Raw genomic sequence first — 13,772 nt, 5'->3', positions numbered from 1 at the left:
CCCTGCTGAACCAATGCGCAGTGACCAAACAAATGCCATGCGTGCTGACTGGCTTATGTCTCCACTGCTAGACCAGTCATCAGGACACAGGGGATGAAATGAAGCTGATTTGCTTAGAAGAGCCAAGTCCCTCCCCTGGAGCAGAGGTGGTCTCATCCAAACTACAAATTTGGAAAAGTTGAAAGGGTGTTAGAGAGACGCACGATGTCAACCACACGCAGGATGGGGCTGTGCCCTCGCCCTCTTCTCAAGGCCAGTGGAATCAATATGTAATGACATCCTTTCATGGTCTATGTTTGAAATGAAGATGCCATGGGCTGCCATGGTGTCTTTGATGAGCATTGGAATTGGGCCAGAGGGTCAAGGCCAATTTTAAACGTGTCCCGGATAACCATCCATCCCTTGCATTCCTAAGGCTTTGCGCACAGAAGAGGCAAACCAGGACAGTTACACCTGATCCCCAGTCCTCAGCAGGGGCTTTGGCTCCACGCCCCAGCCTGACTGCAGTGAAGGAGGCTCGTTCTTCGGGAACTTCCTTTATCTGGGTAGACAGGCCTGAACAGCTCAGTACCAACGCCGGCCAAAATGCCCACACTTCCTGCTGGCCTGCTTCCTCAAGCCCCGACCCAGGAGCGGGACCTCACCACCTCTGCCTGCAAGGAAAATCCAGAGATTCCGGAAGATAGCAGAAAGGAGCATGGGGACCAGCAGGAAACCTTGGCCCCAGGGCCCAGCCTAGCCTTCTCAGCCCAGGATAGGAGCCCCAAAGGGCCCATAGCCTTCTGGGAGAAGAGAGAGCATTTGCAGCAACAGAGAGCCCTATAATCTGCCAAAGAAGGAAGGACGCCATACTCATCAGCAATAGTCCTGGAGCAGTGTGGCGGACACTTAAAACTCTTCCCAGGGATTCCACTCCCAGAGCAGGTGACCTAAGTGAAACTTCAACACCTGGAAGTAGGGGAGGTTGTGGAGGGTAGAGTTGGGGATAACTAAGGAATGGCAGGGGCGAGAGGAATGCCTTGCTCCTGATCCACCTCTAAAGGAGCAACAGGAGCTGGGGCAGATCTTGAGCTCCCCCTAGAGGCCTCCGTGCATGCATGCATGCATGCATGCATTCACCAAGCCCTTCATCCCATTTTGCACTGGACACCATGCTAGGTGCCAGAGATGCAGCAATGAAGGAGGCAGATAAGGCCCTTATTTTCATGGAGTGGGGGTTTCTCACCAGACAATGCAAAACGGGAAACACACATCAACTCAAACCAAAAGAGGTTCCTGGGCACGGTGCAGACCCAGTGCTCTCCCTGGACCTCCAAAGGTCCTGAGCAACTTGCTCTGCCTTTAAACCAGGGGACTGGGAAGGACCAGCTGCCAGCCCAGGCTTATGAGGCCACGCTCCTAAGCTGCAGAATGGTAACACTGGAAAAGACCCCAAAGATCCTAAATCCCACCTGCTCATTTCACAGACAAGAATACTGAAACCCAGACAGAGGAAAAGGCAGCATCCATATAAAACTAGCTGGCATTTACTGAGGCTCTCTGTCCCACCCGGATGAGGAGTTTCCCCGCCCAATCCCTATGCCCCAGGGAACTCGGGCTCTCCCAGGACTAGAGCAATCCTCCTGCAGCTCAGTTCTTCCCACGCCCTCACCCCACAACCAGCCTTGAAGGCATGTCCTAAAGCCCCAAGAGTGGGCTGTGGGGGCCTCAGAGATGAACAACCCCAGGGAGAAGAGACGGCTGCTAAAGGCGTCAGCTCAGGCTGGCTCATGAAGTCTATTTTCCATGTGTCTGGAACCAGGCCAAAGCTTCCTGGGGTAATTTTAACCAGTATCCACTCTAGAACAATACCAAAAAAGGTAAGTTGCTTGCCACCCCAGACAGGCGCATACCTAATCACTGCCCTTTCACGAATTAGACTTTTAAAACATTCAGAGCTAAAACTGAAGGTAGAGGAGCCAAGCAAAGTATCCCCATATTGGCTCTTGGCCCTCTTATTGAAATTACCTCTGAAGTGCCAGCTATTCTTACCCTCAGAAAATAACCTCAACCCCTCAGCTGTCTTGGGGCAGGGAAGGTATTTTTAGACCCTAGAACAGCTGATTTAGGACTAGCTGCAGGGGCTAGGAGGTCAGGGGGAGGATTGAATTGCAAGGAGCTAATGGGGGGAGCAGGGAGTTATCCAGGGGGCAGGAACCAGCAGGAGCTTTAGGACAAGTCAGTCGGCAGTACCTTTTTGATCAGCAGAGTGTCTTGATCTAAGCCAGTGGTTCTCAACTGAGGGTTGATGGAGGGGAGGGGATGGGCGAGACGGGTGATGGGTATTAAGGAGGGCACTTGTTATTTTTTTTAATTATTTATTTATTTATTTGAGAGAGAGAGAGAGAGAGAGAGAGAGAGCACATGAGAGGGGGAAGGGTCAGAGGGAGAAGCAGGCCCCTCGCCGAGCAGGGAGCCCGATGCGGGACTCGATCCTGAGACTCCAGGATCATGACCTGAGCCGAAAGCAGCCGCCCAACCAACTGAGCCACCCAGGCGCCCAAGGAGGGCACTTGTTAGGATGAGCACTGGGTGTGTATGTAAGTGATGAATCACTAAATTCTACTCCTGAAACCAATATTGCATTGTATGTTAACTAACTAGAATTTAAATAAAAAATCAAAAAGAAAAAAAAATCCAGTGGTTCTCAAAATGTGGCCCCTAGATAAGCAGCATCAGTGTCACCTGGGACCAAGTGCATTAGAAATGCCAAGTTTCTGGGGCACCTGGGTGGCTCAGTCGGTTAAGCGTCTGCCTTCTGCTCAGGTCATGATCTTGAAGTCCTGGGATCGAGCCCCTGCTCAGCGGGGAGCCTACTTCTCCCTCTCCCTCTGCCCCTCCAGCCCACTTGTGCTCTCTCTCCCTCTCAAATAAATAAAATCTTAAAAAAAAAAAAAAAAGAAAGAAAGAAAGAAGAGCCAAGTTTCAGCTCCCACCTAAAAACTACTGAATTAGAACCACCGTGTGCGGGGCCCAGCAATCTGTGTTTTAATGAATGCTCGAGATGATTCTGGTGCTAGCTAAAGTTTGAGAACCAATGATATCAGCAAACCATCTAGACGGATCCCCTTGTACATAAGGCTGAAGGAAAGAATGATCTACACCGGTGCTTCTCAACTCTTGAGTGTTTGTTCAAAGCAAGGGATCCCGGCCCAGAAAAATGTATACCCACATGGAAGATTCAGGGCCGGCTGGCCCTGGTGAAAGACCCCCACTCTTTGGCAATCCAGAGGCTCTGCTCTTCTCTGGGTCTAAGGCTGACCTACAGAGAATCTTAGAGCTGAAAGAGACCTTACAGGTTACTTAGTCCAACCAAAGCAGGAATCTGCTCTACAATATCCATAGAGCCTCAGCATTAGCTGGGCCCTTCCAGAGACTGGGAGCTCACCGCTTCCTAAGAGCTTGTTTGCAATTGTCCTTGATTTATTTGGGGAGGGCTAGTGCTTGTTCACTCCTGCATAGGTCTGGATCAACCAAGCTCCAGTAACTTGGTTGAAATAGGCTTATAAACCCCAACTGAAGGAAGTATGTGACTGCCCTAAGTGGTAGAAATGAATGCGGTATTTTTAAAATAACCTATCTCAGTGGTGGTGATGGAATATCCTCCTTTATATTGATCCGAAATCTACCTCCCTGCAACCTCCCATTCCCCACCCCAGTTTCAGCTTCGGAGCCACAAGGAGCAAACCCAAGATCTTGCTTAACAAAAGACAGCGTTTACTTTTCATGGGCCTCGCTTGGCATGGGAGCGCAGGGAGGGTGGTCTCTGGCTACCCTCAGCCTCCGGTTCAGAAGATGCAGGTGCAGCCCACCGCAATGGTCTCCATGACGGCGCGCTGGCGGCAGGGCCCGGTGCGTGGTGGCAGCGGGCAGAGGCGACGGCGCACAGGCACCTGGCTGAACACGGGCACGCTCACCATGCTGCGGTCCTCCTGCATGGTGAAGGGGTTCACGCAGCCCAGACACAGGCACTGCGCCTCCGGCAGGTCCACAGGGATGCGGCTCGGGTCATGGTTGATGCTGCAAGAAGGCAGGAGAGAGCCCTGAGGGGCAGGTGCTCAGGACAGGGCAAATCCATGCCTAGGCCCCACACCCCTACCTTTCCTAACTGGGGTTCTCATACCCGCAGCAAGACTGTGCTCTGCTGGGGCCTGGGCAGTGATGAACTCCGGGTTCCAGGTGAGAAAACCGAAGATCTTAGAAGGCAAGCCAGCCCCAAAGTTATCCAGGCTCAAGGTCACCAGTCACCCAGTTCCCTTCTTTCATCCCCAAGTTGCCCATCCCAGTACTAGATTGTACTGTGGGATCGCAAGGAAGCCAACGCTTTCTCTGTCTCGCACTCCCTCCCCTGCCACGTGTTTATACTTATATATAACTTCATCCACGGGAAATGACGTAGGAGCTCGTTGATGCCTAATCCTCACCAGAAGAGGAGTCAGGAGGCCTGGGTTCTATTCTGACTGCGTTTCTCTTCATTCAAGACATACTTTTCACACACCCACCACGTGAGTGAATCTGTCCTAGACATGAGGTGTTCACTCATGGACAACACACACAGGTTCCCTCCTAGAGCTGAGAGTATAGGGACTTGCTTTGTGACCTTGCCTTCCTTGTGCCTCAGCTTTCTCGTCTGCTAAATGGGAGGGAGGGAGTTTGTGGACTTGCAGGATCTGCATCACTCAGGAGCGTATTAGAAATGCAAAATCTCGGGGCGCCTGGGTGGCTCAGTCGTTGAGTGTCTACCTTCGGCTTAGGTCATGATCCCGGGGTCCTGGAATGGAGCCCCACGTCGGGCTCCCTGCTGAGCGGTAAGCCTGCTTCTCCCTCTGCCTGCCGCTACCCCTGCTTGTGTTCCCTCTCTCTGTCTCTCTCTCTCTGTCAAATAAATAAATTAAAATCTTAAAAAAAAAAAGGAATGCAAAATCTCATCCTTACCCCAGATCTCCTGAGTCACAACCTGCATTTTTATAAGATCCCCACCAAAAATCAAGGGCACAGTAAAGTTTGAAGCGCAGGTTTGCAGGATTTTAACGGACCCTTCTAATGGCCACATTCCAGATACACATTCCACATGTGACTATTTAAATTTAACTCAATCAAAATTAGTCAACTATACTTAAAATAAATAAATCTAAAATAAATGAAATAATCAAAATGAGTTCCTCAGTTGCACTAGCTACATGTCAAGTGCTCAAGAGCCACATGAAGCTAGTCATCATCACAGAAAGTTCTGTTGAACATACTCTTCTAGAGTCTCGGGACCTAAGATGTGCAGCTAAAAAGTATCTGGCCTGGATGCACCTGGGTGGCTCAGTTGGTTAAACATCCGACTCTTGGTTTTGGCTCAGGTCATGATCTCAGGGTTGTGAGATCAAGTCCCACTTTAGGCTTCACACTCAGCAAAGAGTCTGCTTGAGATTCTCTCTCTCCCTCTTCCTCTGTCCCTCCCCCTGCTCCCTCTCGCACTCTCTCGCTCTCAAATAAATCATGAAAAAAAATCTTTGGCCTGATTTGTGAGTGAGGACCCCTCCAGGTTAGTCTATTTCTTTTTATTTTTAAAGATTTTATTTATTTATTTGAGAGAGAGAGAATGAGAGATAGAGAGCACGAGAGGGAAGAGGGTCAGAGGGAGAAGCAGACTCCCTGCTGAGCAGGGAGCCCGATGTGGGACTCGATCCCGGGACCCCAGGATCTGACCTGAGCCGAAGGCAGTCGCCTAACCAACTGAGCCACCGGGCGCCCTAGTCTATTTCTTCATTACTTATTCAGCACACATACATTCAGCACCTCCTGTATGCCAGGGTCTGTGCTTAGAAGGAGAGCTACAGTCAAGGTGAGACACCAAACCTATCATGTAGGGACGGCAGGTCTTAACTAGCAAACCTGGCTGTGCACCCTAATCATGGGGAGATGTTTAAAATACACTACATCTAAATAAATAAATAAATAAATAAATAAATAAATAAATAAATAAATAGAAAGAAAGAAAATCTGAAAAAAAAATACCACTTTCTGCGCCTCTTCCTGGAGACTGTGATTGAATAGGCCACTCGAATCCTTACATGACTCTGATGCAGGCCCTGGGAAGGTGCCAGTCAAACATGAGACAGATGCTGACACAGCAACTTGAGGCCTCCTGCAAGAACTGTGACTGGGAGGAAGTGAGAGCCTTGCAGGCCCTTAGCGGGGATGTGAACCACAATCCCCAGGCTTTGCCTCCATAGCTCATTTAATAACAAGCCTATAAAACCTATGAAGTGAGACTCTTAACTATGGGAAAGAAACTGAGGGTCACTGAAGGGGAATTGGTGGGGGATTGGGGTAACTGGGTGACAGGCATTAAGGAGGGCACATGATGTGATGAGCTCTGTGTTATAGGCAGCCGATGAATTACTGAACTCTACCTCTGAAACTAATGATGTACTATATGTTGACTAATTGTATTTAGACTTTTTTAAATGAAAAAAAATAAAAACACCTATGAGTATGAACCCGTATCACCGCCACTTACACTGAGGAACCTGGGGCTCAGAGAGGCTAAGCTTGCCCTAAGCCACACAGCCAGTAAGAAGCAGAGCCGGGATTCAAACCAGGCACTGAGGCCGCTGAATCCAAGGTCTAACTGTGACAATGATGGGAACGGTAGGCTCCGTGTGCAGCTCGCCCCTGGCTGCCCAGCCCAGCCTACCTGTAGCCCCAGGGTGACAGGCTCCTCTTGTTGGACAGCCACAGCTGCAGGTTGACCTCACACTTCCTCTTGGCCGGCTCGGAGCTGTTCCTCAGCTGGGCCACCATCTCCCCGAGATTCCTCTCATACTCCTCCATGCGGGCGTACGGCTTCGTCTGGGACACCAGGTCCAGCGGCACCTGGTGAGGCCCTGGAGCCAGGGTGCCAGGCCGCCCTGGCCCCTTCCTCTTGCCTTTGGGGTTCCTGGGCTGGCCCAGCCCCAAGAAGATGGAGAGGGTGAGAAGGAACAGCTGGGGAAGAAGGCCACATGTCAAAGGTAGGAGAGCCTGGTCTCCCGCTCTGGGACAAGGCTCAAGGCCCAAGAAGGAGAGAGGGAAGAGAGCCTCTATGGGGACCACCCTCACCTGCCATGCATGGCCTGGTCCCACCAGGCCACCACACGTGTACCACAAGTGTGTGTATGTACCATAGTCATCGCTAAGTCCTACCTGAGGCACCTCTTAAACATCTCACCACACTTCCACTTCTCTGGGCAACCATCCTCACTTCCCTCAAAAGCCTCCTACCTGGGCTCCCCACATCCTCCCTGGCTCCTTCAATCTGTTCTCCATACCATGGCCAAGGACAGGTGTTTGAAATGCAAATCTGATCATGTCACCCTCCAGCTTAGCAGTTCACCCTCAGGGTAACAACACCCCGACTCTGCCACACGGTCTGACCTTCACCTCCTCAGGCCACCCCTGATTCCTCTCACACCTGTGCTCCAGCCTCTGGCCTTCTCTGAAGCCCTTCTTCCCGCCATGATCCTTCCTGCCACAGGGACTTTGCACAGGCTGCTACCTGCAGAGTCCTGCCTCCCCTCACCTTCTAAATGCCTCTTACCCCTCATGTCTCAGCCCAGGGTCATGTCCTTAGGGATGCCTCAGTGGACTTTCTTGGGCTCCCAGCACCACACGCCCCTTGCGTGACTGTAGACTTATTGTGTGTGTGTGGTTCTTTTATACGGCCGTCCCCCACCAAGAACAGACCTCGTGTGGACAGACATTGCAACAGTTTCCACATAGTGTCTCAACCCCCGTGACTGGGTCAGTGAACGGCTGTCCCCATCCCTGCCCTTCTGTAGCTCACCGTCTGGGATGGGGAGGACACAGTAGACAAGAAACAAGCCCCTAAATCTCTTGGGGCTGGTTGTTGATGATGATGAGGTGGGCTGCATGTGGCTAGAGATCAGGGACAGCGGCTTAGCCGGTGCAGTGGATTGGTCCCGCAAGGCCTTTCTGGGGAGCGGGCATGTAGGTGAGGTCTGAAGCATAAGAGGGAGGCAGATGTGGGCAGAGGGAGTCTAAATATCTCACAGGGAGGGGAGCAGTGTGAAAGGAGGTTTGAGTTGGTGAACAGCTGTGCTGGGGAAACCACGAGGCTGAAATAGAGTATGCAGAGGAAGCCAGCAGGGCAGGGTGGGGGGTGGGGGGTGGGGGGGTGGGGGGGGTGAGACTAAGGTGGGGAATCAGACAGGTCCCGGCTGAGGATCCCCGTTGGACGCCATGACACCTGTGCTCCCCTCCTTCACGCCCAGCGCTCTGCCTGCCGCCCACCATCCACGCCTCACCCACTTGTATCCAACCGTCGTTCTCCTGTTCCCACAGAACCGGGAGTGTCAGGAAAGGCTCTGGCTTGCTCGGGAGAAGCCCTGGGGGCCTGGCAAAACCCAGACTCCTCAGCAAGCCCAGGAGACACGGACCAGAACTTGGGTGGGGCCCAGGGCTCGCCAGAAGGGAGGAAACTTCAGGAGGGTTTCATCTGGTCCCTGAATCTAACCAGGCTCCTACCTGCCCTGAGTCACTCACCTCACCACCTGCACGGCCCACATCTGAACTATCCAGGCTACCCAGCAAGTCTTGACCCTTGGAAACAAGTTTCAGCATAGCCCCTCCTGGCAGCACCACTGCCTGGCCCCAAATCCACCACAGAGACTTAAGTCGCTAAATTCTTCCTTTTTGGCCCTGGATTCTGGTGCAGAAAAATGTCTCCTTAACCGTTGGCTTTCCCATCTGAGCGTCTCCCGTGGGGTTCTTAAACTCTGGCTCTCCATTCAGAGAAACCCAGAACAGAATCAAAGTCCCCTTCCCTGGGAAGAAGAATCAAAAAGGACTCGCCCAAGGTCACACGGCCTGGATCTCAGGACCCCGGGGACGCTTTGGAAAAACCCCCGATAACGGAGTTTGCCAAGATCTGCCCCGATGGCTTCGGCCTGAAAGGGCCTCACTGCAGACGGGCTGAGCCCAGTTCAGGAGCCCGAGCTGTTGGCCATGGCTGCAGGCTCTGAGACCCGTCTCTGTTTCTCTCTCACCCTGGGGGAGATGGCCGAGGGAGAACTCGCCTCTGCAGATTCCAAGCCAAACAGAGGCAGCCATTAATCAATAGGAAAGAAGTAATGAAATCCTCAGGCCCGAAAATGGGGTGGGGGTTGGGGGGGGAGAGCGCCACGTACCAGGTTGTGCGGCCAGTCCATCCCGCGAGCCAGGCGGCTGGCCTGCAGCTGCCGCCCGCCTAGAACCCCAGATGCCTCCGCCAAGAGAATGGCAGCAACAGGATGGAGCGAAGCAATTATAGCTCGTCAGGGGGCTGCTGGGGGTGGCTGGGTGGGCTCGTCATCAGCTGGGAGCCTCAGGCCCCCAGCTGGCTGGGCCTGGCGCAGTGGCAGGCAGCTAGGGGCGTGGGGGCAGGCCAGGAGCTGGGCCGAGGTGCCCAGGGGCTGTTGACTGAGGGACAATGCCCTGTGTGTCTGGCGGGGCTCTGGCGGGTGGCACCTCCGCCTGTGGCCTGTGGCTAGCCACCCGGCCAGCACCCGCAGGGCCAGCTAAGACAATCAGCTTCGTTTGCTTTGGGGATGGCGAGGGGGTGAGGGTGGAGGAGGGATGGGCTGTCCGTTGGTCAGGAGAGCAAATGTTCTCGAGTGTGCCGGCCAGGAGCAGGACACAGGCCCCATCTCCCAGGGAAACAGCCTCAGGCACCCCGGCCTCAGCCAGCCTCAGGTGAGTTCCGTGGCCCTGGGGGGTCGGAGTCCCACCCACGTAGTTCACTGGCAGGGAAACTGAGGCCAGGGTGAGGAAGGGACGTGTCTGGGATGACACAGTGGGTTAGAGATGACAGAGCTGGGATTCATACCCGGTCCCGGCGCAGGGCCCTATCCCCCACCCCTGGCTGTTTGTCTTGGGATATTTTCTGCAAGGTTCCAGCCTGCCGTGAGCGTGTTCCTGAATCTGTGCCCTCACGCGGGCTAAGTTGCAATTCGTGAGGACTTCATGGCTGCTTGTTCTGGCCTTCCCGATGTCGTGCTCCCCACCCCGTGCAGAGGGTCTTCGCTTCAGGGGCCTGCCCCTGTGTGGCTGTCTGTGACTTTGACTCTGTCTCAGCCTTAGTTTCCTTCTCTGTAAAATGGGAGTCATACTTAGGAATCAGCGGTGGCCTGGCCCCTTTCTTCCTGGAATCTCTCCGAGTCTCCCTTCCCACTTCTCTAGAATGGGGGTAATTGTAGTGGCCACTACTTGGGGCTGTTAAAAGGAGTAGAAGGAAATAAGCCATGTTTAACAGCTGGTACAGTACCTGGCATGTAGAAAGTGCTCAACAGATACTTAGCTGATTATGATGAAATAATCATATAATTGTAACTACAAACATTAGCTGTTCTAATTAGCATTAGAGCCAGCACGGTTCTCATTGCTCAGTCAATTCTCCTTCCTTACCCCTTGGGCCCACCCTCCCGAGAGAGCTCTGGGCTTCACAGGCTCTGGCCACAATGTGGTGAGCTCGGGTGACCCCAGGGTCTACGGGGCCTGGAATCCCACGCCGAACTGACCAGCCCCGCGGGTCGAAGTCTCTCACCTCAAGTGAACAGCCCAGCCCGACGACAGGAGCGAGCCGGTCCACCCAGGGAGGCGGAGGAGGGGTGGGAGGGAGCGTGCAGAGGACAGGGAGGGACACTGTAAGCAAACATCTAGGACTGCACCGTCTTGTTGAGGGCCAGTCCTGGCCATTTACAGGAATCGGGTGAGGGGGAGAACACAGAGTGCGACGCGCTCCTGAATGTCACAAGATTAATCTGTCCGGGGCAGGTTTCCACAGCATAACTGAGAAACTGGCTGAGGCTAGAGCTCATCGAGAGATACCACCATATTTGGTCAAATACTAGACAGGACTCTATTCTATCACTGGAAACTCCAGAGGGCGGGGGACTCTGAAAATACCTCCTCGGGCAGCAAGGGCCCCCACTCCCATCCCGGCTGCCCCTGCCCCACTCCCCTCGGAGCAAGCGTGAAGGGGTGAGGGAGGCGGGCAGCCTCCTCGCTACCCCCCTGCTGCTGCTGCTGGCAGAGCGTCCGACCAGCACACAGTTGGGGGGACCCCACTCCCACCCTGGCACCCACAAAAAGGGAAATTAAAAGGCAGGGACCGGGCTGCCAGGGGTTTCCTCTGCTTCCCAGGACCCCTGAAACCACCACACTCTCCTGCCTGCTGGCCACACACACCCTCGCTTCTGTATCCCCAAGTCAGGACTTAGCTTCTCGGCTTCCAGCTTTGGTGCTTGTCCATATAGATTCCAGGCTCCCAGCCTCGGAGCTCTGACAATGCAGGCCCGGGAATCTGCACCTAACAAGGAGCCAGTCTGGGAACTACAGGAGTCCTTACCCATCCCCTTCTCGTTCCCCGACCCCACCCCTACTTTAGCACAGGAGACAGAGGCCTGGGAGGGGTGGGCCTCATCCAAGGTCACAGGCCTGTTGGTGCCAGAGCCGGTGGGGGAGGCTGGTTAGAGCACACCTCAGTCTCCTAATTCTTACTACTCTTCCCCCGAAGTTTACACCTACAGCTCCGGGCCAGGCTGGGACTCCGGGGGGGTGGGGGGGAGGGACACTCCTCCCAGTGGGGAGAGGGATCTGTGGGGTACACAGGCAGGTGCATGGGGAGTCACGGATGGGCCCAGTGACCATCACTGGGTTTCCCATTCCTGGGCCATCTCAGGCCTGGAAGATAGTCCCTTCTTCCAGCCTAGGTTTCTAGAAACCACTGAAGGGTCATCTGCCCTCAGGGATGTCCTAAGTGTGAACCCTGGCCCACCACCCTGGTGGACCACTGCAGGATGCAACCCAGGCCTGAGTGGGAGGCGGAAGAACTTGGGCTTTAGGGGCTTCTGCGTCACAGCAAAGTTGGGGTCATCAGCACTCATGAATGAGAGAAGGGGCGGATGGGCTGGAGAGGGAGAGGCAGCAGGGTGTCTAGTTCAGCGCCGCAGGGGCCCTCCGTGGCAGGGGTCTCCGTGAGCAGTGCTGTGCTTGCCACCAGGTGGCACCACCAGAAAGCCAGACAGCCCCAAAGAGGATAGCAAGCCCTGAGGGAACCTTACGCCGCCCTTCCGCCCGCGCACCCCCCCCCCCGCCCTTCCCTGGAATGGGCCCTGGCGCTGAAAATGAGGGGACCAGGGGAGGGGGCACGGGTCCCGTGCCTGCCCCTGGTTGCCCGAGGGACCCTACCTTTAGGGTCCAGCTCCAGGGATAGCTCCCACATCAGAGCAGGAACAGCACAACCAGCAAGAGTGAGGGGGCAGGATGAGGGAGGGCTTCTGTCTGCTGCGTGAGTGATCCCCTTCACGTGGAGCATCTACCAGGTGCTAGGCCCTAGGCACTTGTCAGCTAGACATCGTAATTTACAGAAAAGAACAATAAGTAATAATAACAGCTACTGCTTAACATCTACTCACTGACTGCCAGGCACTGTGCCAAGTCCTTCGTGTGCATTGGGTCATTAAATCCTCCCGGCCACCCTGGAGTGAGGTCCTAATATTATCCCTCGTGTACAAGTGGGGAAACTGAGGCTCAGGGAGCCCAAAGTCACAGAGCATTCGAAGGAAGTCTGTCTGATTCCCGTACATGCTGTTCCTTCTGTTCCTTGTGGGGGGGAGGGGGGGGATGAAAAGGAGCGGCGATGTCGAGCCGGTCACGCCGGTCACCGAGGAGGGGCTATGCTTGCCTCAGCCTCACCCTGACATCCTCAAACGACCCAGACCGTGAATGCTGGGGAGGTCACTGCACCCAAGCCCAAACCAGAGTCCTCAAGGGGATCTGAGAGCTCCGAGGGGGTGAGCACGGCACCCAGCAATGTTCCTGGCATTCACAAGATATTGGATGCATTGACTCAAACCAGGTGTCTGTAATATGGAGGGGTAATGCTAAATGGAGAACGGGAGGCCAGGGCAGTGGGGACCTGTAGGATGCAGGATTGCCCAGGACTAGGAGTTCAGACTCTAGAGATTGACAGACCTGAGTTTGAATCCTGCCTCTACCAGTCCACAGCTGTGTGACTTTGGGATGGTCACTTGACTTCTCTGAGCCCTAGGTTCTTCTGCGCAGCAGAGAGAATAATAACTTGGCCTGGCTAGCACGTTGTGAGTATCAAATGAGATACTGCATGTGAAAGCAGTTAGCAGAGCGCCTGACAAAAGTGAATGCTCAATTAAAGGTGCTGCCGTTGTCACTGTTCTTGTGAAAACACATCTTTGATTTGGGCCTTCAAGGATGCTTCTGGAGAGTTCTTAGGTGGGAAGGACATTGTGAGGTGGGAACAAGGATAGAACCTGCAGAAGAACGCAGCGGCCCCGTTGCCAGTGGGCTCACCCTGGAGCCAGGAGGACCTGTGGGAGTCAGTGTAAAGACTTGCCCAAGCGGACCCAGCAAGGCCTGGGGAAGCGGGACACTAAGAGGCGCCTCCGTTGCGAGATGGAGGGGGGCTGTGGCCGGGAGGGCGCATCCTCCACAGGAGGTCTTGGCTCTCCTGCCATGCGGCCCACCCCGCCGCCACCCTCCTGGGTAGGAGTCTTTCTCCCAGGCCCATATTTGCACAAATGCCTGCCTTACTGCTCACTCCAGAGACCCAGCCAAGAGGCACTATTTTAAGCTCCCTGGACGGGAACGCTGTTGGTGGGAGCAGACCCAGCCAGCAAGCTCCCAGTTCTCAAAAAAGGGAAAGGTCTGGGTGAGCGGGCGGCCCC

The 13,772-nt window shown here is 54.3% G+C and overlaps 1 protein-coding gene across 1 annotated transcript; it reads right to left on the bottom strand.

The window, feature by feature from the left end:
- Positions 1-3,757: 3,757 nt before the first annotated feature.
- Positions 3,758-13,562, bottom strand: IL17B (interleukin 17B). The gene is made up of 4 exons (XM_035727529.1): positions 13,442-13,562; positions 10,613-10,710; positions 6,728-7,017; positions 3,758-4,059 (listed from the first exon to the last, which is right to left on the bottom strand). The coding sequence occupies exons 1-4, from the start codon at positions 13,560-13,562 to the stop codon at positions 3,828-3,830; spliced, it is 741 nt and encodes a 246-aa protein (XP_035583422.1). The 3' UTR covers positions 3,758-3,827.
- Between the last annotated feature and the right edge of the window lie 210 nt (positions 13,563-13,772).

The sequence above is a fragment of the Zalophus californianus genome, chromosome 5, assembly GCF_009762305.2.
Source record: "Zalophus californianus isolate mZalCal1 chromosome 5, mZalCal1.pri.v2, whole genome shotgun sequence".
Classification (NCBI taxonomy): domain Eukaryota; kingdom Metazoa; phylum Chordata; class Mammalia; order Carnivora; family Otariidae; genus Zalophus; species Zalophus californianus.
This window is presented reverse-complemented; position numbering and strand designations above follow the sequence as displayed.